This window comes from Haliotis cracherodii, unplaced genomic scaffold (genome assembly GCF_022045235.1).
Source record: "Haliotis cracherodii isolate W230 unplaced genomic scaffold, xgHalCrac1.p SCAF_5, whole genome shotgun sequence".
Classification (NCBI taxonomy): domain Eukaryota; kingdom Metazoa; phylum Mollusca; class Gastropoda; order Lepetellida; family Haliotidae; genus Haliotis; species Haliotis cracherodii.
This window is the reverse complement of record NW_027266308.1, coordinates 23,108,729-23,131,066: the sequence shown is the minus strand read 5'-3', so window position 1 is coordinate 23,131,066 and position 22,338 is coordinate 23,108,729. Positions and strand designations below refer to the sequence as shown.

Genomic DNA, 22,338 nt, shown 5'->3' with positions numbered 1-22,338 from the left:
TAACACCCAATATAAGATAATAAATATAATATTGTCACTTGTGTGTGTGTGTGTGTGTGTATGTGTGTGTGTGTGTGTGTGTGTGTGTGTGTGTGTGTGTGTGGCTGCTTGTACTCGTCTGGATTCATGCCGATTATAAAATGCATGCCCACTCAGATACCATGCCGCAGTTTTAACATGAATACCCCTTCTTTTAGCCCTTTAATGCCTAGCGCCGGCAGGGTAACATCAAGTACCATCTTTTAATGTCTTTTTGTTTGACGCGGCCGGGGATCGAACCCCGGGCCTTCCGTTTTCCCGTCGGACGCTCTTCCACTAGACCACGGATGCGGTCTGCATCTATGTAGGCTGCTGTGTTCTATAATGACTATTTAGGAAGAAAAAAGATAAAAGGTGTCTTTAGTTACTCTCCAACCCCTATTCCAACTGCCCTACCAAAAACCAGAGCTGGACGGTTCCGGCATGCCAAGAAGGGGTTATGGACGGGTCCATGAGTATCACGGGTGTCGGTATCAACCCGCTGCACAGTGACAAAGTCTTCGTCGTACATGGTGGTTTGAAAACCTCTTTGAGAACATTTCCAATAAATGGAAGTTTGACGTCGGGTCTTAATCATAAACATGTACCAGGCAATAAAACTTAGGATTAGAAATAAACTGTACGTCAGCCTGTGCATTTACTACAGTGGAACACTTTTTCTTGTCTGTAATCCCTTGTATAATGCAATACAGTGTATGTGAATATAGATCCCCAACTAGAGGTGCCATTATACTGGTTTGGTTATTGATTTTTTTCACTTATTTATGATTCTATTTCAGATGATATGGATATGTTTTCTGAAAGCGTGACTGGCCTTCAAATGTTGCTGGACAATCTCCATGATAATTGTGTACAATGGAGGCTAAATATGAATATTAGTAAACCTAAAGTAATGGTGTTTCGCAAAAGAGGAATCTTACGTAATGGTGGTTTGTAAATGGTAAAGAGCTAGAACTGGTAAATGAATTTTGTCTCTTTGGAAATATATTTACGTATACGGGTAACTTCCTGTATGCCAAAAGGCGTTATCAGGTAAAGATCTAAATGCCATTCATGGATGTCTTGTATTCAAATATAAAGTCGTGTAATTTTACGCCGAAGACATGTTGTGAATTTTTTATTAATTTTTTTTTTTTTTATCTTTCACAATGTCTTTTTTGAAGTTTGGGGTGTTAAAATGCTCCCGATATAGAGCGTGTTTTAATTCATTTTTTAACTTTGACAATGTGTACCTTGTGTGAAGTTTGGAGTGTTAAAATGCTCCCGATATAGAGCGTGTTTTAATTCATTTTTTTAACTTTCACAGTGTGTAACGTATGTGAAGTTTGGGGTGTTAAAATGCACCCGATATTGAGCGTGTTCACCTAGTGTTTTGTCAAATAATTTTAAATGTCCATTCTACATGCAGCAATATACGGTGAATTACGGTGTATATTTCGAGATATGTAAGAATAATAAAACATTGGTTCAAAATTATAAAGAGTAATAATTGTTTATTAGCACTAGCATATGATATTTCATTGTCTGATTTTCAAAACGTTTGGGCTTTTAATGTTAAAGCATTATTATGTACAGGTGGTTTTGCTGATGGATTGTTAAATTCACTATTGTTAATCCAGTTACCTTTTGCGCAATTTTTAAACAAAGCCTTATAGATAATTATATACACGAATGACATTGTATATATCAGGAGCGGCAGACCCAGAGTTACCATCCCTCAATAAAAACCACCATTTACGTCTGCTTCACCTCAGGAACAGATACCTCACAGGACGCCATGCTCTTGGTCATCTCATCAGCATAAAGACTGTATCCAGACAACTTCGTCATTATGGTCTGAGAGCCTACCGACCGTTCAAATAAATGACGTTAACGCCTGAACATCGACGTCGGAGAATGAGGTGGGCGAGGAATGTCGAGCGATGGTAGCAGAGAAATGAGAGCAGGTTCCAATTCTTCAAACAGATGGCAGGGTGCGTATTTATCGGCGGCCAGGGGAATGGACGGCACGTTGTTGCGTGAAGGCAATTGAACCAAACGGCGGTGGCAGTGTGATGGTCTGGGGTGGGATTTGTGGAAACATGAAGACGGATCTGGTTGTTGTTGATAGCAATCTTACCGCTGCACGTTACACCAGTGAAGTGTTAACGCCAGCTGTACTGCCATTTCTTGAGAGGAGGAGGAGGAGGAGGAGTAGGCACACCCGATATTGACTGGATAGTTGCTTTTTTCTAACATTTTGAAAGTGGCGGCTCATTTATGTTGGTGATCGAATATTGGACAGTTGAATCTTCTTCGCGAAACAAGTCGATAAAATGAATTTCTTCCGCTGGATTTGTCAGTGTTTACACAGACATTATAAATTTACCCTGTTTCAAAATACAACAATCATCGTTAAAAAAATATAGCTTTGTAAATATACGAGATGACTTTTCATATGTCTTATGGCCGTTACACTAATATAAATAGAGATTGTAGATTGATATTTGTTAACAATCTATTTAATATACTATCGAGGTAGAGTATCATTTCTTTTTAATATGTCCAAAGTTTAACAATGATAGAGTTAAGTGTATTACTGAATATTACTGGCAAAACCCAAGTAGAGATAAAATGAAACAGGTGTTAAAATGTAACAGTAAATCACGTACAGCGCAAAATACATCAAATCCTGCTTGCATTGATTACCGCTGAGTACCTCCGGGATGGAGCTGTAAATTGTCAGACGAGGGTCTCGTAGCCCAAGTCTTCTCTTTGAATAATTTTTTTGTTCCGTTTATAATTTTTTTGTGAGAAGCTCACCAATTAGTTGTATGGTATGTGAGATGCCCACGTTAATCCCCAAATGTCTTATCAGTCTGCCCGCTCGGGTGTATTTGCACCTGTAACAATAGGTGCTGGACATTAGAGTTTGTTTGTTTGTTGTTTAACGCCGCACTCAGCAATATTCTAGCTATGTGACGGCAGGCTGTAAATAATCGAGTCTGGACCAGACAATCCAGTGATTGACATCATGAGCATCGATCCACGCATTTGGGATACGATGACATGCATCAACCAAGTCAGCGAGTCTGACGACCCGATCCCGTTAGTCACCTCTTACGGCAAGCATGATATGCTGAAGACCTATTTTACCCCGGAAATTGCTGGACATAAGATTAGATTAGCCAATGTATAATATGTCCATTATATACTACTATTATTATTACTACTACTACTACTACTACTAATAATAATAATAATAATAATAAGAATAATAGAAATCATAATAATTGTGATGATGATGATGATGATGATGATGCTGATTTTCCAATATATGTCGCGTTTTAAGAGCGTGTCAGGTTTGTCAGTGTACATGGGAAATATTTCACCGCTGATACCTAGTGATGTGAGGAGCATGCTCGTTTCTACATCGATAAGTCAGCCGTCGTGTCACAGGAGGCGAGCCGATACCAAGGTCGCTGAACATTCTCCTTTCAACGATATAGTTAGTTCTGACAGGGAGGTTGCCCATACTTAACCTCTGTCAACTCCCGTTCATTGAACATGACAGGAAGCCGAACTGCGATGCGTGATCCCGGACAACTCTCTACATATTGCATCACCCGCCAGACCAGCGACGTACTTGTAACGCTTTCAGATTCCGCGTTGTTCTTTGTGAATTCAGGCAGGTTTCTGGCAGGCGCCTACTGTGCCAGACAAACACGTGACAAGCTTGTATCAGCTTTACACGGGGGATTAATGCCCGCTGGTAGGGATGTGAATAATTAACGTAGTTATGATGTTATATGACAGTGTAATTTGTTGTAAAACAATGTTGTAATTGTATTACATTGCTTCTGTTACGATTCAGTAGAAGTTCATAGCACTGTGTTTTGACAATGATTAGTTGTCGGGAATATAGTACTATCTAATGTAAGCAGTTGTGTGGGAGTTACTATATTTAGATGTGTTTAGAGTCAAGTGTAATCTAGAATCTTTCGAAACAGTTAGACTCGTCAAGCACTGTATAGAAACGTCTAGGAGGTATTTAGACCATATTATGGGACACTAGCGTGTTTCTTTGATCTCACATTACATCAAGACCAGCTGTTTGTGAAGATATTTTTTACCCTGAATATCCAGCCTAGGCCTATTTTGGAAGCTTGACCGTTGTGGCTGCTAGATGAATACTATTACCATTGCTATCATATTGTATACAGCTATTGTAATTACTTTGCAATAATTTGTATTAACCTGCAAGCCTATTTATTTTTATAATACGATTGTTAATTGTACACGATTTGTTGGTTGATGTTTTGGGGTCCTTTTTGGTATTCTTTAGCCTTTTAACTTTTTTTAGATTAGGGAATCAACACGTAACAGTTACTTGAAAATGAGGTAAATAACATCATGAGGAGACCAAGTCTCTGTTTAAATAATCAGGACTGGATCAGACAATCCAATGATTGACCCCATGAACATCAATCTACGCAATTGGGATACGATGACTTGATCCTAACAGTACGACTACCGTCTGTTTTAAAGTATGAGAGTTTTGCTTGTCGCTTTGTGTAACAGGTCCCTGACCTTCAACTGGCCTCAACAAATGTCATTTCCAGTAACGTGTCACTTTCTTCCACCAAACGACAGATTTTGTCTCCCAACCACCCACTTCGCCCACATATCTGTCCCAAACGAAAGCCACACGCGATCATATAAGTGTTATTATGGCTTTTCAAATGAAACGACTTGACCCTTATGCCGAGTATGCTTAGATTTGTTGTCAGTCTATCCTTTAAGCAATAAAGAAGTAATAATATCCCGTCTTTTATTGTAGAAAATAAAACAGCTCGTCTTTAAAAATCGCCAGGTGAAACATTTATCATACGAACATCCTTCAGTATGATGATAAATGTGCATCAACATTATATAAACCTATTTACTCAAGGTCTCAAGAGATGGACATCTCGGCCCATATATCAGCCGCTGGTATATCGGCGTTGACTGTGTTGACTGAGTGCCGGCGGCAGGATCGCCGGGACGGTATAACAGCCACAGCGAACCTCCTCTGTCCGCTCTCAGCTTCCCTTGATGCACATTAAGTAAGGCATTACGGATGCCGTTCGGAACTCTAAAATAATTTCCGCAAAGGACCCAAGGGCATGGCCCAATATTTTCAGAGGACGGCGACACGGTTGACTATCAATTGGGGTGTTAGTCCGTGGCTGTGAGTTCCACCACGAGGTGTAAGACGGGGAGCCGAAGGGGTGATCTAGACTTGTCCCAGGACTCAGCGGTACTGTCCGGCCCACATTTCTCTCCCCTGTCCTCTTGTGCCGGACACTGGGTGGACATTGTACACGTGACCCTGCTGTGTACGGGGTGGTCATACCTGATAGATCTGATATCTGTTTGGTATGGATACAGCGCCATAGCAAGTGAGTACTTCGCCTTTCTCACCTTCCTAATCAGGAATTAGAGACAATACACATTACATGTTTGTAGAGAGTGCATTATTTTAGCTATGTGTCGCCAATTTCTGTTGTCGCCGACGCGGTATTGCTGAAATATTGTTAAAAGCGACGTAAAACCATAATAAATCACTCATCGGTGTATCGCCAATTTCGGAGTGATTTTGCTGGAATATTGCTAAAAGGGGCGTAATACTATACCAACTCCCCTACACATTGGTGTATCGTCAAATATCGCTCTATGCAATTTGTATACAGTCAAAAAGGACCCGTGAAGATCCGGGATAGAATAGGTCTTCAGCAACCCATACTTGCCGTAAAAGGCGCTATGCTTGTCGTAAGAGGTGACTAACGGGATCGGGTGGTCAGGATCGCTGACTTGGTTGATGCATGTCATCGTATCCCAAATGTGTGGATTGATGCTCATGATGTCAATCACTGGATTATTTACAGACCGGCGTCATATAGCTATAGCATATTATAGTGACTAAAATGATGTCCCAAGCAGTCCCCAATTTGTACTTTTCTGGTGAACATTTGATTTGCCTTTGCATGTGTTTGTGACGGTGGGGCAGCGTACGCGCACCTTTTCGCTAACACCAGGTATCATCCCTACTTGATAGTGATTCATAAACACGTGCTCATGTGGAATCGTACAGTCAACTCTGCTTTTAAGCAGATATATTTTAAGGATATGGAAAGGATGGTGTCGCTTTTAGAAGAGATTTCTTAAGAATATGGAAAGGATTTTGTCGCTTTTAGAAGATATTTCTTAAGAATATGGAAAGGATTTTGTCGCTTTTAGAAGAGGTATCTTAAGAATATGGCAAGGATTTTGACGCTTTTAGAAGAGGTATCTTAAGAATATGGAAAGGACTTTGTCACTTTTAGAAGAGATTTCTTAAGAATATGGAAAGAGTTTCGTCGCTTTTATCTATACCTACAATATCGGAGACCATTTCGGGGCCACACATTTTAAGTTAGATGATATCCGCCATATCAGAGTCCAGGTCAAGTCAGTTAATCCCAAGATGCATGCACCAGCCATGTACATAACTCCATATGTGATAAGTTCATTGATCCCGAGACCATTCTCCATGTTCCTCCTGATCATTTCGGTCCGGTGTACCACTTGGAATTTTCGATTATGCAACATTGCCAATAATCAGCAACTCCATCAGTTCCGTATGAGTTAACCACGCAGCCATCCGATGGCAATGCAACTGTAGCACACCCATAGGATTTGAAAGGTTACAGTTCGTCCACCGCAGATGGACAGGCCTGTTCAAAACCTGGATTGAACGGGTGAACAAGATGGGAATATTATCTATCGTAAGATTAATTGATGGGAATCTAATATGGACTCATGTTTAAACAATAACTCATCAATTCACGCTGCCGGAGTTGAATGTAGTACAACAGTTTCTACTTTGTAGCATTGAATTTAATAATTGATGAATAATCACTCACATGAATTTCATATCAACCAGTATCTATGTTGAGCATGTGATCGCTAATCCTTCCTTATAAATATCTCTTGTAATGCAAATGAAGGCTCTACGAATACTTATAAAACAGTACATAGAATGTGTGCTTGGTGATGAAGAGAGAATCGATAACTGGAACCAACTTACTTTATAAGAAGGGAATTAGGTTCCAGTTGAAAAACAAGCACTAAATGAAATCAGTTATTGATGATAATTTTCCGTGACAGTGTTGTTTATGATTCCCTTGTTATTCAGTTACGCTACGTGTATTGCAATAATTACATCAGGCTGGAGTCATTTTCTTGATTCGACTCCATGGCCACGCCACCGTTCCTCTCTGCACGTAACAGACTAAGGCAATCACGCCCTGGTTGGATAATCCAGGAGAATGGCACCAGCATTATGCTCATGATCCTGACAGCGGCATGCGGTGTTGGTTCCTGATGCTGACGATTTCTCAGTAGGGATGCGTATGCATGCGGGGAGATGTCAAGGAGGGGAGGGGGGGGGGGGGGGGGGGGGGGCGCTCTTGGTTTCCTCGTCCACCACTGGCGTAGCCCGGACAACGCTGGTGAAGGTTCTGGACTATGGAAAACACGAGGCAAGGAAGAGACAGTGGGTAACAGAGGGTGAAAACATTATATAATCAGGGGGAACACAGGGGGTAGTCATTATATAATAAGGGGGAACGCAGAGTGTAGTCATTATATAATCAGGGACAACACAGAGTGTAGTCATTTATATAATCAGAGGGAACACAGAGTGTAGTCATTTATATAATCAGGGGGAACACAGGGTGTAGTCATTATATAATCAGGGAGAACACAGAGTGTAGTCATTTATATAATCAGGGGGAAAGCAGAGTGAAGTCATTATATAATCAGGGGGAACACAGGGTGTAGTCATTTATATAATCAGGGAGAACGCAGAGTGTAGTCATTTATATAATCAGGGAGAACGCAGAGTGTAGTCATTTATATAATCAGGGGGAACACAGAGTGTAGTCATTTATATAATTAGGGAGAACACAGAGTGTAGTCATTTATATAATCAGGGAGAACACAGGGTGTAGTCATTTATATAATCAGGGAGAACACAGAGTGTAGTCATTTATATAATCAGGGAGAACACAGGGTGTAGTCATTTATATAATCAGGGGGAACACAGAGTGTAGTCATTTATATAATCAGGGAGAACACAGAGTGTAGTCATTTATATAATGAGGGGGAACACAGAGTGTAGTCATTATATAATCAGGGAGAACACAGAGTGTAGTCATTTATATAATCAGGGAGAACACACAGTGTAGTCATTTATATAATCAGGGGGAACACAGAGTGTAGTCATTTATATAATCAGGGAGAACACAGAGTGTAGTCATTTATATAATCAGGGGGAACGCAGGGTGTAGTCATTATATAATCAGGGGGAACGTAGAGTGTAGTCATTATATAATCAGGGGAAACGCAGAGAGTAGTCATTATATAATCAGGGGGAACACAGGGTGTAGTCATTATATAATCAGGGGGAACACAGAGTGTAGTCATTTATATAATCAGGGGGAACACAGAGTGTAGTCATTTATATAATCAGGGAGAACACAGAGTGTAGTCATTTATATAATCAGGGGGAACACAGAGTGTAGTCATTTATATAATCAGGGAGAACACAGAGTGTAGTCATTTATATAATCAGGGAGAACACAGAGTGTAGTCATTTATATAATCAGGGAGAACACAGAGTGTAGTCATTATATAATCAGGGGGAACGCAGGGTGTAGTCATTTAAATAATCAGGGGGAACACAGAGTGTAGTCATTTATATAATCAGGGAGAACACAGAGTGTAGTCATTATATAATCAGGGGGAACACAGGGTGTAGTCATTTATATAATCAGGGGGAACGCAGAGTGTAGTCATTTATATAATCAGGGGGAACGCAGAGTGTAGTCATTTATATAATCAGGGGGAACACAGGGGGTAGTCATTTATATAATCAGGGAGAACACAGAGTGTAATCATTATATAATCAGGGGGAACACAGAGTGTAGTCATTTATATAATCAGGGGGAACGCAGAGTGTAGTCATTTATATAATCAGGGGGAACACAGGGGGTAGTCATTTATATAATCAGGGGGAACACAGGGGGTAGTCATTATATAATCAGGGGAACACAGGGGGTAGTCATTATATAATCAGGGAGAACACAGAGTGTAGTCATTTATATAATCAGGGGGAACACAGGGGGTAGTCATTTATATAATCAGGGGGAACACAGGGGGTAGTCATTATATAATCGGGGGAAACACAGGAGGTAGTCATTATATAATCAGGGGGAACACAGAGTGTAGTCATTTATATAATCAGGGGGGACACAGGGGTAGTCATTTATATAATCAGGGGGAACACAGGGGGTAGTCGTTATATAATCAGGGAGAACACAGAGTGTAGTCATTTATATAATCAGGGAGAACACAGAGGGTAGTCATTATATAATCAGGGGGAACGCGGGGTGTAGTCATTATATAATCAGGGAGAACACAGAGGGTAGTCATTATATAATCAGGGGGAACGCAGAGTGTAGTCATTATATAATCAGGGAGAACACAGAGGGTAGTCATTATATAATCAGGGGGAACGCAGAGTCTAGTCATTTATATAATCAGGGAGAACACAGAGTGTAGTCATTTATATAATCAGGGAGAACACAGAGTGTAGTCATTATATAATCAGGGAGAACACAGAGTGTAGTCATTATATAATCAGGGAGAACACAGGGTGTAGTCATTATATAATCAGGGAGAACACAGAGTGTAGTCATTATATAATCAGGGGGAACACAGAGTGTAGTCATTATATAATCAGGGGGAACACAGAGTGTAGTCATTTATATAATCAGGGGGAACGCAGGGTGTAGTCATTATATAATCAGTGGCGACGCAGGGTGTAGTTATTTATATAATCAGGGGGAACGCAGGGTGTAGTCATTATATAAGCAGGGGGAACGCAGGGTGTAGTCATTGCATAATCAGGGGGAACGCAGCATGAAGACATCGTGGAATCAGTGAAGACCACGGACTGAGGATATCGGAGTTTCAGGGAGGAACACATGCCTTCCAGTATGTTCGAATTCGTTATTTGAGTCCTCAATTAGATCAAATTAAAAGGGGACGTATTTCGAGTAAAAGAGCAAAGGACATATTTTTACGATAGACCTAATATAGAAATGATGGCACATCTAGCGCGGCCTTGTTACTTTGAGCAACAGGGTTGACTGGAGTGGACAGCCAGTTCGTATCAACATCACCAGTGTCAATGCCAACTTAATTACCAGGGTTTGACCTATTTGTCCACGGATCACATCTCAAGCCCCATAGTATCAACACAGTAACGACCTTCCGGTGCAATCAAAGGGAGGCTATCCACAGATTAACGTGAGGTAATGGACACCAGTTCAAAGGGACAGAGGTCAGTGTGCAGGAGAGTTGTTAACTTACTGTACTGGTGAACTTGACAGCTTCCACACTGGGAAGGGATTGTGTTGTGCTATGAAGCGCCAGCACTACGAAAGTCCCAATCTTATTGCTATTCCTTCTATCCATACGTAACAAACTTTTAAGTCATCAATTCAAAATAACGGTTGTCGAGCTTACAGTTCTCTTTCGTACTGTTGATGTAAACCTCCCTTGGGTTTTTTCCTGCCTCATTTGTGACACTGGAACAAGCACAGAGCCACCCTGATCAATACTGCCTATTTGCTGTCTTCTCGGTCATGTACTGAAAAAAGGTTAGGGATCATGAATATTTTTGAGCATATATTTTTGTCGTGAAAACTGTGCACACAATTTAAATAATGCACCTCTGACGGAGGATATATCTCTCACGGAGGATATATCGCTGTAGGAGGATGTACCACTGAAGGAGGATGTACCACTGAAGGAGGAAATATCGCTGAAGGAAGATATATTACGAGAGGAGGCCATATCTCTGACGGAGGATATATCTCTGACGGAGGATGTACCACTGAAGGAGGATGTCCCACTGAAGGAGGAAATATCGCTGAAGGAAGATATATTACGAGAGGAGGCCATATCTCTGACGGAGGATGTATCTCTGACGGAGGATATAGCACTGAAGGAGGATGTACCACTGAAGGAGGAAATATCGCTGAAGGAAGATATATTACGAGAGGAGGCCATATCTCTGACGGAGGATGTATCTCTGACGGAGGATGTACCACTGAAGGAGGATGTCCCACAGAAGGAGGAAATATCGCTGAAGGAAGATATATTACGAGAGGAGGCCATATCTCTGACGGAGGATGTATCTCTGACGGAGGATGTACCACTGAAGGAGGATGTCCCACAGAAGGAGGAAATATCGCTGAAGGAAGATATATTACGAGAGGAGGCCATATCTCTGACGGAGGATGTATCTCTGACGGAGGATATAGCACTGAAGGAGGATGTACCACTGAAGGAGGAAATATCGCTGAAGGAAGATATATTACGAGAGGAGGCCATATCTCTGACGGAGGATGTATCTCTGACGGAGGATGTACCACTGAAGGAGGATGTCCCACAGAAGGAGGAAATATCGCTGAAGGAAGATATATTACGAGAGGAGGCCATATCTCTGACGGAGGATGTATCTCTGACGGAGGATGTACCACTGAAGGAGGATGTCCCACTGAAGGAGGCAATATCGCTGAAGGGAGATATAATACGAAAGGAGGCCATATCTCTGACGGAGGATATATCTCTGACGGAGGATATACCACTGAAGGAGGAAATATCGCTGAAGGAAGATATATTAAGAGAGAAGGCCATATCTCTGACGGAGGATATATCTCTGATGGAGGATGTACCACTGAAGGAGGATGTCCCACAGAAGGAGGAAATATCGCTGAAGGAAGATATATTACAAGAGGAGGCCATATCTCTGACGGAGGATATATCTCTGACGGAGGATGTATCGCTGAAGGAGGACAAGAACATATCACCGAAGGAGTGAGTGAGTTGGTTTAACGCCATTTTTAACATTATTGAAACCCACGAGCACGGATGTGGTGCTGACAAACCTAGAAACATAATCGGGGCGAACCGGGATTCGAACCCACAATCATAGGTTTCTGCCGTGCCCAAAGGGCACCTGTGCCCCTATCACTGAAGGAGGATGTAACGCTATATGTGGAATATCGCTAACGAGGAAGGAGGATGTATCAACTAACGAGGTCATGTGACTCAAATCTGAAATCCATTCGAGGACGTATTCCCAAGATTCTGTCACCGAGATTATTTCTGTTGCTGTCAAATATGACAGAGTGACGTTTGGTATGTAACATGGATAGCCTATACGAAATGACGTTTATAATGGGTATAATAGCCAGGACACAAGGGAGTTCCAGTTTAACAAAAAGAAACAACTTTTAGCCGAAATGTGCCCGTTTGTTAATCTTTGTGAGAAGTAACATTGTTTCCGGTGAGCTGCTCGTACACAACAAGTAGAAAGTCCAACCACCTGGTTGATGTTTGGCTGTGTGGAAATGGTGACCCCGTTAGGTTATACCATACACGGTAGATTTACAAGATGCGAACACTCATGCGTTGAGTGACGTCCAAAAAAGCTGTGGTGAAGAGAAGTACAATCGCTGGTAAACACGTTTCACACGTGGCATTTTGACGGGAAAACATCTGACAGCGCGCACAACGAACACCTTACATATGAACACCATATCGTACTCTCGTCAAAGTTTGAGTGGCAGTTATGGCTATCATTGGAAGCTTATTAGAAATTTCTTTGTATTTTTGTTGTGCGGGGTCGGGGAAGAGGCACGTGTTGGTATTTTGAATAATGCTCAAGAAATAGCGTTATGTCCAGTACTTCTCGACTTTAGTAATTCAAAAAACTCGTTACAGAGAGTGTGTACTATTACTATGTATGACTTTAAGGACATATTGCCTTCCCCCTAAGAACGGATTCCTCTCAGTGTCAGAGGTGGTAGGGTAGCTTAGTGGTTAAAGCGTTCGCTCGTCACACCGAAGGTCCGGGTTCGATTCCCCACATGGGTACAGTGTGTGAAGCCCATTTCTGATGTCCCCCGCTGTGATAATGCTGGAATGTTACTGAAAACGGCGTAAAGCCATACTCACTTACACTTATCAGTGTCAATCAATATCTCTCCCTGATGTAGTTGACAGCATGAAAACAATAAGTTCACTAGCACCGTAAACATTACAGATAGCACTGTCTTCTTTCAGAAGCAAATGTACATCGACTAATGACCATGAACTTATTCCATATAGGCAATGACGGAGTGCTCAATGTACACAAAAGACACTGGGCATCTATCTGCTTGGCACGAAGTGTCCAATTGTATTTAGAAAAACTGTCCAAAATGTAGCTGTAATGGCCAAGAAAGCAATTATCATGTTACATACAACTGTATCCAACTGTATATGACAATTAAGGTGAGGTGAGGTGAAATGGGGTTTAACATCACGTTTAAGATTACTCTAGTAATATAGCGACGTGCATCCACGCGTGTGTTTGGCTGCTTGTACTTGTCCGAATTAATGCTGGTTTTACAGTTGTAACCCACAGAGATATCCCGTCGCATCTGAATACCCCACTCAGACGCAGTATACTGACTCCGAGCCGACCAGTCCTTGTTTTAGCCCCTTAATGCCAAGCGCCAGACAGGGAAACAAAAAGTACCACATTTTAACGTCTTTTGGAATAACGCGGCAGGGGATCGACCTTCCGCTCTCGGGGCAGACAGTCTACCCACTAAACCCCTGAGGTGGTCTAGACAATTAAGCGTGTTTATGGGAGTACGTTGAATTAAGATACAATGTATCTACGTTTTATTACACCGAATGCAATATTACAGGCAAACACAATCTGCGAAAGCATGTCTAATAACACCCGGGATAATTTGGAGCTGGATTATAGATATGTGTGAAAGAGCTCGTTGAAGGAACAACACCTTATTGCCAATGTTGGAAGTAAAACTGAAACTGACGTAGGAAAATTAGTGAGTCGGAAATATCACAAGGGACAGTGTGTAGACGGAGTGTGAGCTTTCGGGTTATCGATCGTGAATCTAAAGAAGCATTCTTGGAAATACTTGACAATCGATAGACAGGAACTTTAGTGCCAATGATCAAAGGTACATAAACCAGGAACTGACCGTTATTTCCGATTGTTAGGCAGATTACGACAGACTCCTGGAACACAGTGACTGCCCTTGATTACCCACAATTCCATGCATGATGATGTTCCTGAAACTGCAGCAGCTATCAATACAGGTGAATGTGCGATGTCGCGATTTAATGAATAAATCCATGAAACCCATTAACGATATACACCGAGGAAGTAAAAAACTATATCTCTCTGTTGATTTTATCATGTTTTATTTCCAGTTGAAAAAACCCCGATGTTGTGTCCAAAAGATTACCTGTGCTGGCGCTTGGTCAGCAATCAAAGAATACATCTGAAATAAAAAAATGATTTAAAATTTCATATCTTTTAATACAACTCGCACAATACACAATTGCTAATGGGATTCTTAGATGTCTTATCTTTGAAGATCAATAAATTTACTTTTTTGGCACAGGTTTACAACATTTCAAACATGGTAGGGGGGCATCTGGTTGCAAACTCATTTTAAACCTAGTGTTCATTGAACTTATTTATTTTTATACAAAACTACCTAGCCTCAGATTACTTTTTACAAACTGTTGCAGGAATGAGTGATGGTTAAATAGACATAGTCAACTTTCACCAACCGTTCTTTCAATTTTCAATTACATTAAAAACAAAATTGGTATACTTTTGTTTGCCCCTCAGTTAACATGCTCGCTTTCTTGATAAACGACAGGTGTATCAAGTAATTCACGTCTACTGCCGAACTAACCCAATGTAAATAGAGGTCTGGATGCTCCCAACCCGACAGCATATTGGCAACGACATTCATTTGTTCAGTGATGTCATGATATTCCGAAGGTACAATAGTAACTTCGTCGAAATGAAATATTTATGTTAAGTTATGAACATTTACAAACGCTACTGGGGCATAAAGATATGCTACAAAGACATTCGGATATTCTACGAGGGATTCAGGTATGCTACTAAAACATTTAAATGTTCTGTTAAGACATTCATATATGCTCCTAATATGTTCAGATATGCTACGAAGACGTTTAGATAAGGCATTGAGATATGCTACGAAGACATTGAGATATGCTACAAGACGTTTAGATATGCTACAAGACGTTGAGATGTGCTACGAGACGTTTAGATATGCTACAAGACGTTGAGATATGCTACGAGACGTTTAGATATGCTACAAGACGTTGAGATATGCTACAAGACGTTGAGATATGCTACAAGACGTTTAGATATGTTACGAGACGTTGAGATATGCTACAAGACGTTGAGATATGCTACAAGACGTTGAGATATGCTACAAGACGTTTAGATATGCTACAAGACGTTTAGACATGCTACAATATGTTTAGATATGCTACAAGACGTTTAGATATGCTACAAGACGTTTAGATATGCTACAAGACGTTAAGATATACTACAAGACGTTCAGATATGCTACAAAGACATTCAGATATGCTACCAAGGCGTTTAGATATGCTACGAAGACATTCAGATAGGCTACAAGACGTTCAGATATGCTACGAAGACGTTCAGATAAGCTACGACATTAGACTGCGAGATTAACATATCGTACTAAAACATTCAGATAAAGTGCTAAGACATTCATTTACACTAATAAGACTTTCAGATATGCTACGAAGGCATGTAGAAAGGCTACGAAGACGTTCAGATAAGCTACAAGACGTTCAGATAGGCTACAAATACGTTCAGATATGCTACTAAGACATGGCAAATGGTATCCATGTGTCATCATTCAACTATGTTTCACAAGGTCATTCAGATGTTGTTCTGGCATCAATCAAATATGGTTTATGTACGACTCCAATATCGGATGGGAGAGAGTCTTCATAAACATTTAGATGTTGGATGTAACCATGACAAGGATAATCATGTACAACTTCTGCATAATGCATACACAACGTTTTGGGTGCCGTTGCCCAAAGCGATCTCAGTCCTGAGGTAATCGTGACTCCCATATAGTAACATAGACACACGACAGTCGTATCGCTACGTTTGTTTTGTACAACGGCACACAGGGCTACAGAAAGTTGTTATTCATAACGATCATTGTCATGTTTCCAATAGCGTTCACAGATCACTCAGATTTCTATTTTCCAACCACAGTCATCGTAATACGACCACAGCACTGCACAGTCGCAGCACGAGCTCCGGGACACTAATCACCCTCGTTATCTTCATATCATGCCATAAAACCACGAGCAGGGCTTGGAGGATTCTCATTATATTTTTTCATGGATATTGCTATTCTCAGTGCCTTCTATCAATATTCTGTATGTTGCGTTGTCATCAAATCATAATCATATTATCATAGTTCAAGAAGGGTTCGGTGTCAGTTAGGCGTGCATTTAACAGCAACGAGTGCATTTAATAAGACAACACGTTAATGAAATAACTGTACAGAATAGCATCGACCTCGTTGTGGGGCACCGAAACATGGACGGCAATCGTTTCTGAGGCTGACATGGAGTCGCTTATGAGTGAATGAGTGAGTGAGTTGGGTTTAACGCCGCTTTTAACAGTATTACAGTTATATCACGTCGTGTCAGCTTATTTTGGGAGGAAAGCCCGAAGTGATGCAGGTCTCAGACGTTTACCAATTCGGTGGGTCGCTTATGAAGCTCTGTCTCTCGTTAGACCGGAATTTCAAAAGGGATGAGGTCGCCCATGGAACTGTGTCACTCGTTAGACCGGAATTTCAATAGGGATGAGGCCGCCCATGAAACTGTGTCACTCGTTAGACCGGAATTTCAATAGGGATGAGGTCACCCATGAAACTGTGTTACTCGTTAGACCGGATTTTCAATAGGGATGAGGTCACCCATGAAACTGTGTCATTCGTAAGATCAAGATTTCAAAAGGGATGAGGTCGCCCATGAAACTGTGTCACTCGTTAGACCGGAATTTCAATAGGGACGAGGTCACCCATGAAACTGTGTCACTCGTTAGACCGGATTTTCAATAGGGATGAGGTCACCCATGAAACTGTGTCACTCGTGAGATCAAAGTTTCAAAAGGGATGAGGTCGCCCATGAAACTGTGTCACTCGTGAGATCAAAGTTTCAAAAGGGATGAGGTCGCCCATGAAACTGTCTTTCATGAGATCAGGATTTGAAAAGGGATGAGGTCGCTTATCAAGCTGTGGCTCTCGTTAGACCAGGATTTCAAAAGGGCCAGTAGAAGAAAGATACTGTGACCCTTATATCCGGGTCTCCCTCAGACCAGTAGAAGAGAGATATTTTGACCCATGTACCCTGGTTTCCCGTTTGAAGAGTGTAGGAAAGATACTGTGACCATTATGTATCCGGGTCACCAGCCTGACCAGCGATACGTGTCGATTCCCAAATTGAAACAATGTTAACCAAGAAACTGCACGTAAAAGAACCTTGTGTGAAACCAACAAACAACAAATGGTATACAATTAACAGTTGTATTACAAAATCAACTAGGTTAATTTACAAATCAACACTGCATAGCAATCACAATGGCAGTTCAGAATACACTGCTAGTACACTGTTGAATAGCAATGAATAATATGATGGCAGTGATCAGTATAAAATACAAAAATACAGTCGTGATACCAAAAGTCAGTGAAAATAATATATATTCTCCCAGCGGCGTCAGTGGTCAAGCTTCCGTGGCAGGGAATCAGGGATGATGAGCAATCCTCACATGAAAGCGGGTAGCGAAGCGATGAAAATGCGTGAGTGATACGTAAACATATATTGTCCCACTTTATATACAACCTAACAAGATACTGGAAGTTTCTAAACCGTATCCTCGCCATTCTAGCAGCACAAGAACATTACTAAACGTTCCATATGTTTCTGTTACATACTATCACTGTCCGTGGTATACCGAACCAAAAGTGTACTCACCACACTATCATCTAAATATAGTAACTTCCTGACGACTGATCACTGTCCAAATATAATGCAATGAGGGTCTACCGACTCTCAACCAAAACAATGTAACAGTTACAATCATTGCTAAAAATAAAATATACTGCCATATAACACCAGTGGAAGAGATATTGTGACCCATGCACTCGGACTCCCCTCCATATTCCTCCTCCAGATATTGACGTGAATCAAATGTCGTTTTCACATGAAGTGGTATTTCTATGACGAGACTGACCACCCGGTATTACCTATTTGTCCGTTCTGATATGCAGTACATACTGAAACGTCGCCATAGCGTTGAAGACCGAGCGGTTGTTTAATAAATTAGCCTCAGTTTATATCTAGCTCCTACACAATTGTCGTGTCGTATATTTGTATCCTGATATTTTATGGTCTCAAATTTATATATATGACAATGATCAGTAATACGTGACAGCCAGGCGTTAGACACTCGGTGTTGTAATGCGCGAGTTGGTAACACCGTCAGCCGCGATATCACAGCAATGTGCCAAGTATACCATTGCTATATCATAGCTGTATTTCGCTTACATCACGGCATCATATATAGCAAGTACACATAGCGGGAACATATTACCGACACATATAACAGATACATATTACCTATAGTGTGGCAACCCGTGAAGATCCGGGGTAGGTCTTCAACAAGCCATTTTTGCCGTAAAAGCCGGCTATGCTTGTCGTAAGAGGCGACTAACGGGATCGGGTGGTCAGGCTCGCTGACTTGGTTGATGCATGTCATCGTTTCCCAATTGCGTAGATCGATGCTCACGATGTCAATCACTGGATTGTCTGCTCCAGATTCGATTATTTACAGACCGCCGTCATAAAGCTGGAATATTGCTAAGTGTGGCGTTAAACAACAAACAAACAAATATTGTGTGGCGGCAACATATTACCCAAACATATAGCGGATACATATTACCGACACATGTGGCAGACACATATTACCGACGGATATGTTAAGTACATATTACCCACAAATACAAGAGTACATATTAACGACACATGTGGCAGGCACATATTACCGACGGATATGGTGAGTACATATTACCCACACATACAAGAGGTCCATATTACGGACACATGTTGCAGGCATATATTACCGACGGATATGGTTAGTATATATTACCCACACATACAAGAGGTCCATATTACCGACACATATGGCAGGCACATATTACCGACGGATATGGTGAGTATATCTTACCCCCCCAAAAAGAGGTCCATATTACCGACACATATGGCAGGCTTATATTACCGACGGATATGGTAAGTACATATTACCCACACATACAAGAGGTCCATATTACCGACACATATAGCAGGCACATATAACCGACGGATATGGTGAGTACATATTACCCACACATACAAGAGGTCCATATTACCGACACATATGGCAGGCACATATAACCGACGGATATGGTGAGTACATATTACCCACACATACAAGAGGTCCATATTACCATCACATGTGGCAGGCATATATTACTGACGGATATGGTGAGTACATATTACCCACACATACAAGAGGTCCTTATTACCGACACATATGGCAGGCACATATTATCGACGGATATGGTGAGTATATATTACCCACACATACAAGAGGTCCATATTACCGACACATATAGCAGGCACATATTACCGACGGATATGGTGAGTATATATTACCCACACATACAAGAGGTCCATATTACCAACACATAGAGCAGGTACATATTACCGACGGATATGGTGAGTACCTTTGGCCATCACATATAGCGGATGCATATTACATACACACATTACCAGTACACAATTACCCACGCATACAACGCATATTATGCACACATATTAGCCAAACATATAAAGGTACACATTCCGGACACATATAGCAGGCACATATTACCAACACATACAGCGGGTACATATTACCGACACATTTAGCGGGTACATATTACCCACAGATGTAGCAGGTAAATATCACCGACACATATTACAGATACATAGTATCGACACATATAGCCTGAGTGAGTGAGTGAGTATGGTTTTACGCCGCTTTTAGCAATATTCCAGCAATATCACGGCGGGGGACACCAGAAATGGGCATCACACATTGTACCCATGTCGGGAATCGAACCCGGGTCTTCGGCGTGACGAGCGAACGCTTTAACCACTAGGCTACCGCCCCTACATATAGCCTGAACACATTACCCTCACATATAACAGGCACATATCACCTGCACATATAGCAGGAACATTATCAACACATACAGGAGGCACATTTACCGACATTTATAACAAGTACATACTACCGACACGGGTACAATGTGTGAAGCCTATTTCTGGTGTCCCCCGCCGTGATATTGCTGGAATATTGCTAAAAGCGGCGTAAAACCATACTGACTCACTCACTCACTACCGACACGTATTTCAGATTCATTCCTCGACATCTTACAATTGTACGTGTCTCCAACACAGGGAAGGAATACGGGTCCCAGTTTCGTGACTATGGAATGTCCACATTTTATCACAGCACACGTTGTTCAATGGAAATCTATAAATCATGTTTACTAGCAAATCGAAAGATCAAGATGCACAACAATTCAATCAAGGAAGATTCAAAGAAAGTTTATTCAATATTTGTATGTGCAGGCCGCGCGCCATCAACTGCTGTGTTCCTGGTAACAAACGAAGTTAATCAGCATCGCTGAATACAAATTGATCTATTAACCGTAATATTCAGTTGGCCCGGGTTTTCATTAACCGCGCCATTATGTATGCTCTCCTATGTTCCCAGCTAGCCTGCTCAAAGTAGCTGCGATATCCTCACGCCATTGCTCGCCCCACACTCGTCGATTGTCCGACACACATAGAGCCCTGGCTATAAATTTGTTTAGCAAGTCATTCAGATTACATAAGCATCATTCGCCAGTGGGTTCACGATTCGAAAACTGCATTGATCATTCGCTGCGAAATTAGTCTTGATGTTATTGAATTCTGATTATGGTATTCACGGAACATAGAGAGGTTGGAGAGTCAAGCGGTAATCCCAACCAAGTGTTGTTGATACAGGCTACGGGGAAACAGGCGTCCATGATGGAGGCGTCAATGTGATGCCATGTGACTGCTGAGGCGAGAAAAAGGGGTCCCTATAATAATCCCCGAGATCAATCATTCGGCATTGGCATAACACAACCAATTATTACAGCTCTATGCCATTGTGCTGACCTTGACCTCAGTGGTTACCCTCAATCTGAATATGTCGAGTGTGTACAATGGTAGAGCGGAATGGTTCTAGATATGGTGTCATGTCCTTAGTTTGAGACGGTTTGTGATGAATCACAATGTGAATGATGAATCACAAGTGAAAATAAAACATCAACGCCGGAAAAATGTCTCGGGTTACCACCGAAACGGAACCCATTGGGCATGACATGACACAAAATCAAATCGAGCAAACCGGAAATGTGACCATGTTTACTTCCGGTCTACCGCTTGCCACTGAATCTTCTCGGACTCATGGAATATATTTTCGTTAATGTGATTGCTGATTTGCGAAAACACACCCATTGAACACAAACTGGTAGCTGGATTGTATCATCGCTGGATATAATTGATCTGCTCATGATGTAATTCTCAACAGATAGTACTATAGGTTGTAGCGTGCACGCCGAACACATTACGTGTCTACGCATAATACACTGTCAATATCACAGTTGGAAAATTTGTTATCGTTGAACGAAAATAACAGTTTGTTCTCCTCCATTTTACCATGATCTGGCACAGCCTTGGTAATTTCGGCTTCTTTCTTAGCAGCGAGTTCGCGTTGGAATGCGTGGTGTCACATATGGGCAGGTTACACAACCATTAAGAAATGGATTATCACGTGTCATTAGAACATCGCCGCAAGACTACTTTGAGGGTAATGTCTGACGATTGAGCACAATTTAAATGACACTGTCCAAGTACAACTATATAGTCTAACAGTATGCATATTCTATTCCATCAAATGAACTAAATGTAGGTGTAGGTGGGGTCAAAGGAATGCAAGCAGAGGTCACGTGACACTTCGATATTTTCATATAATAATGATAATAATAATAATAATAATAATAATAACAATATGCTCTTCATTATAGAATTGTATTGTGTACTTTTGCACATTTATTTGTGTGATGATCATCTTGTAAAGCATGCCAAGACTCATGATGAAAACAAGGCATTCCATAGTTTTCTAAAACAAGCCAAGGATATGAGACA

At 41.3% G+C, this 22,338-nt stretch overlaps 2 protein-coding genes across 2 annotated transcripts in view; both read left to right on the top strand.

The window, feature by feature from the left end:
• Positions 1 to 5,083: 5,083 nt before the first annotated feature.
• The window catches only part of LOC139442966 (uncharacterized), a 62,032-nt gene continuing 44,777 nt past the window's right edge, over positions 5,084 to 22,338 (top strand). Inside the window, exon 1 of the mRNA XM_071223889.1 lies at positions 5,084 to 5,459. The gene's annotated coding sequence lies outside the window, so the exon portion shown is untranslated. The remainder of the gene's footprint in view (positions 5,460 to 22,338) is intronic.
• LOC139443605 (uro-adherence factor A-like) lies at positions 7,295 to 11,992 on the top strand. Its single transcript, XM_071224565.1, has 2 exons — positions 7,295 to 7,411; positions 10,883 to 11,992. Exons 1-2 carry the CDS (start codon positions 7,295 to 7,297, stop codon positions 11,990 to 11,992), a joined length of 1,227 nt encoding a protein of 408 aa, XP_071080666.1.

Excerpts from the sequence above, each read along its gene's own strand:
- LOC139443605 (XM_071224565.1), top strand. The coding sequence starts at position 7,295 with ATGGCCACGCCACCGTTCCTCTCTGCACGTAACAGACTAAGGCAATCA. Across the intron at positions 7,412-10,882 it reads TCCTGACAGCGGCATGCGGT|GAGGATGTACCACTGAAGGA; the intron begins GTTGGTTCCTGA and ends ATATCGCTGTAG.